At 47.9% G+C, this 2,762-nt stretch overlaps 1 protein-coding gene across 1 annotated transcript; it reads left to right on the forward strand.

Moving 5' to 3' along the window:
• Positions 1-1,591: 1,591 nt before the first annotated feature.
• On the forward strand, positions 1,592-2,594 carry LOC106815509 (SCAN domain-containing protein 3-like). The gene is made up of 3 exons (XM_014819972.1): positions 1,592-1,678; positions 1,773-2,145; positions 2,338-2,594. The coding sequence occupies exons 1-3, from the start codon at positions 1,592-1,594 to the stop codon at positions 2,592-2,594; spliced, it is 717 nt and encodes a 238-aa protein (XP_014675458.1).
• The last annotated feature ends 168 nt before the right edge of the window (positions 2,595-2,762 follow it).

The raw sequence follows: 2,762 nt of genomic DNA on the forward strand, positions 1-2,762 counted from the left end.
CCTGGGGCTTTCAACTGGAGCTATCACATGGTCCAGGGCTGGGGAAGACCATGCTCAATGGGAAAAAATTGCACAGTCGCATTGTACCCGATACCAGTTGACTCCATCATTGTCAGGGCTGCTGCCTACCCAAAAAGAATAAGTTGTCGGTGTTCCAACTATCTGTGGGCACGCGCCTAGACTCTGCTGGCCTGGATGTACACGTGAGGTAAGAATTAGTTACTATCAAGTCACAATACAAAATAAATGCAGATCCCAATGAACCTCTCTAGTCAGCATTTGTGTCATCACGATTAACATGTCTGTCACGCAGTAGCGCCTGTGCGAAGTCTCGAAACTTTTCTTCATCCAAGATGAAGTCTATATCCTGCTAGAACAGAAATACACTTAAGACAGGTGAAAGGCAGCTGTGTGGGAATGGCAAGCGTTATTTGCAATGAGATCTCATTGTGTTCACGGCGTTTCGCCTAGACCGACTGAATAGATTCGGCCCTGTCATCAGGCAATCAACAAGAGCTCATCCGCTACAGTCTGGACAAATGTACACAGGAAGGCAATGATAAGACAGGAGGTTCAGCGTGGAGGGGAGCTGCGGATGTAGGTCCTAACGACAAATGGAGCAATTGACGGCAGTTGTCAGTTTCAACTCAGAAGTGATTAAAAAGGAAAGACGAATAATTGATAAGTATAAAGAGATACTTGCACAACGTACATGCAGCTATTAGCAACTAAGCTACTCTCCGGCCAATAAAACCCACCTGTACAGGGACCCTGTTATACGAGCTATCGGCGCATCACCCGTCATGCCTTTCGGTCAGAAGCGATACATTGAATCACCAACACATAACTAAAACACGAGCGTTAACTATAATTAACGCTGTTCATACCCGTAGTCGGCCTACCCCCTGGGAGAGCGCCAACTTACTGTAGATACAGACTGCCAACCGCTCCGATAGGTACGCCCGTATGATCTAAACCAAATCGAAGCCGACAAAAAACGAGCCTCCCTGCCGGGCCTCGTCGGGCGCCCGCGCTCACCGTATACTTATCTGGCCTGATGGTGCCAAGGACCGACGCAATATTTTATGCATACCTGTCCGCGGCGGGTAACTGCGGGGGGGGGGCGGGGGGTGGCGCCAGCCACTCGCGACTATTCACTCGGACTCCGGTCCACACCTTCATTTGCAGGTTTATCTGACTCGGAAACACGACTATCCAAATTCCTGATCAGTTCTACTAAAGTCACCTGCTACAAAATTCATTTTTTCCGTTCGGGCTAATTTTACGTGCGGTGTGGTGCTAGAGTGTTCTAGACCTATAGTGTTACTCTTGCGGGTGGTGTAGAGGTGTCTAGACTATAGTTTTACGTGCGGGTGGTGTAGAGGTGTCTAGACTATAGTTTTACGTGCGGGTGGTGTAGAGGTGTCTAGACCAGTACTATTCAACCGGGGTAAACGGTGCACCCAAGGGTGAATAAAATTTGGATTGGGGTGAATGGGGAAGATAAGGTGAATACAGGTGAATGAGATTTAGGAAAGAGAAGGTGGACAAGCTTGCTCTGTCCGACACTACCACTCGCTGCCGGTGCAAGATGGTTGCCGATGACTTGAAAGATCAGCTTTTCAAGAAACTACACCAAGCTGTCTGTTACGGTCTTCAACTTGATGAGAAGACAGATGTAGCAGGCGAAGCGCAGTTGATCGTTTATTGCCGTATCCCCGACTTGGAAAAGGGAACTCTCGTCAACCACTACGTGTGCTGTGTACCGGTAGGAGTCGAAAACCACTGCGCAAGCAATTTTTGACAAGCTGACTGAGTTCTTGGATGAAGGGGATGTGCAATTGGATAAATGTAAGGCTATGACCACAGACGGAGCAGCGGCAATGACTGGACGAGTGAACGGGCTTGTCCAAAAAACCCAAGCTGTGTCGCCAACTTGCGTCGCCACACACTGCATGATTCACAGAGAAGCCTTGGCTGCAAAGCCGATAGGATCGGACAAGACCGAGAAGAATGAACTTGAATTGATACTGGAGGACGTTGTGAAGATCGTGAATGCAGTGAAAGCCAACACGAAGAAGCATCGGATGTTCAGTAAACTTTGCAAGGACATGGATGCCGAATTCTCGAAACTGCCCTACCACAGTGGCGTTTGCTGGTTACCAAGGGGGAAGGTGCTGAACCGAGTTCTGGCTTTGTGATACGAATTGACAGTATTTTTCATGGAGCAAGCAGACGAGAAAACTGTGCTGTTTCAAGATGACTTTTGGGTTTCCAGGCTGGCCTATTTGGCTGATGTCTTCGGCCACCTGAACAAGTTGAATCTTTGACTCCAAGGAAATGGCGGCGACGTGTTTATTACGATTTCCAAGGTACAAGGCTTCGAAAAGAAGATCGAACAGTGGAAACGGAGGGCTGAGAATGCTAATTTTTCGGATTTTCATGAGGTACAGACTTTTATGCGAGGATCCAACTGGTGGGTGATGGAGAACGAAGAGAAGTCGTTGCAACAAGTTGTGACTAGATTGGTGGTCGACCACCTCACACTGCTTCAATCGAATTTCAACAAATACTTTCCCGAAGAAGAGAAGTAGAGAATTGCCAAAAAGCAGTGGATAATCAATCCTTTTGTGGCTGACGAAGACGAAAGATTGTGCGAACTGCCGACCGACCTCGTCCAGAAGGTTAACTTCAGAACTTTTGAGACATACAGTGACTTCTGGATATCACATCTACGCATCCCCGAGTACCAGCAAATCGCT

The sequence above is a fragment of the Priapulus caudatus genome, unplaced genomic scaffold (assembly GCF_000485595.1).
Source record: "Priapulus caudatus unplaced genomic scaffold, Priapulus_caudatus-5.0.1 Scaffold1133, whole genome shotgun sequence".
Classification (NCBI taxonomy): Eukaryota; Metazoa; Priapulida; class Priapulimorpha; order Priapulimorphida; family Priapulidae; genus Priapulus; species Priapulus caudatus.

What these genes read in the sequence shown, in the direction of transcription:
- LOC106815509 (XM_014819972.1), top strand. Translation starts at nt 1,592, where the DNA reads ATGGTTGCCGATGACTTGAAAGATCAGCTTTTCAAGAAACTACACCAA. An exon ending in AACTTGATGAGAAGACAGAT is followed by an intron (nt 1,679 to 1,772) that starts GTAGCAGGCGAA and finishes GTGTACCGGTAG; the next exon opens with GAGTCGAAAACCACTGCGCA. An exon ending in CTCGAAACTGCCCTACCACA is followed by an intron (nt 2,146 to 2,337) that starts GTGGCGTTTGCT and finishes TTTGACTCCAAG; the next exon opens with GAAATGGCGGCGACGTGTTT.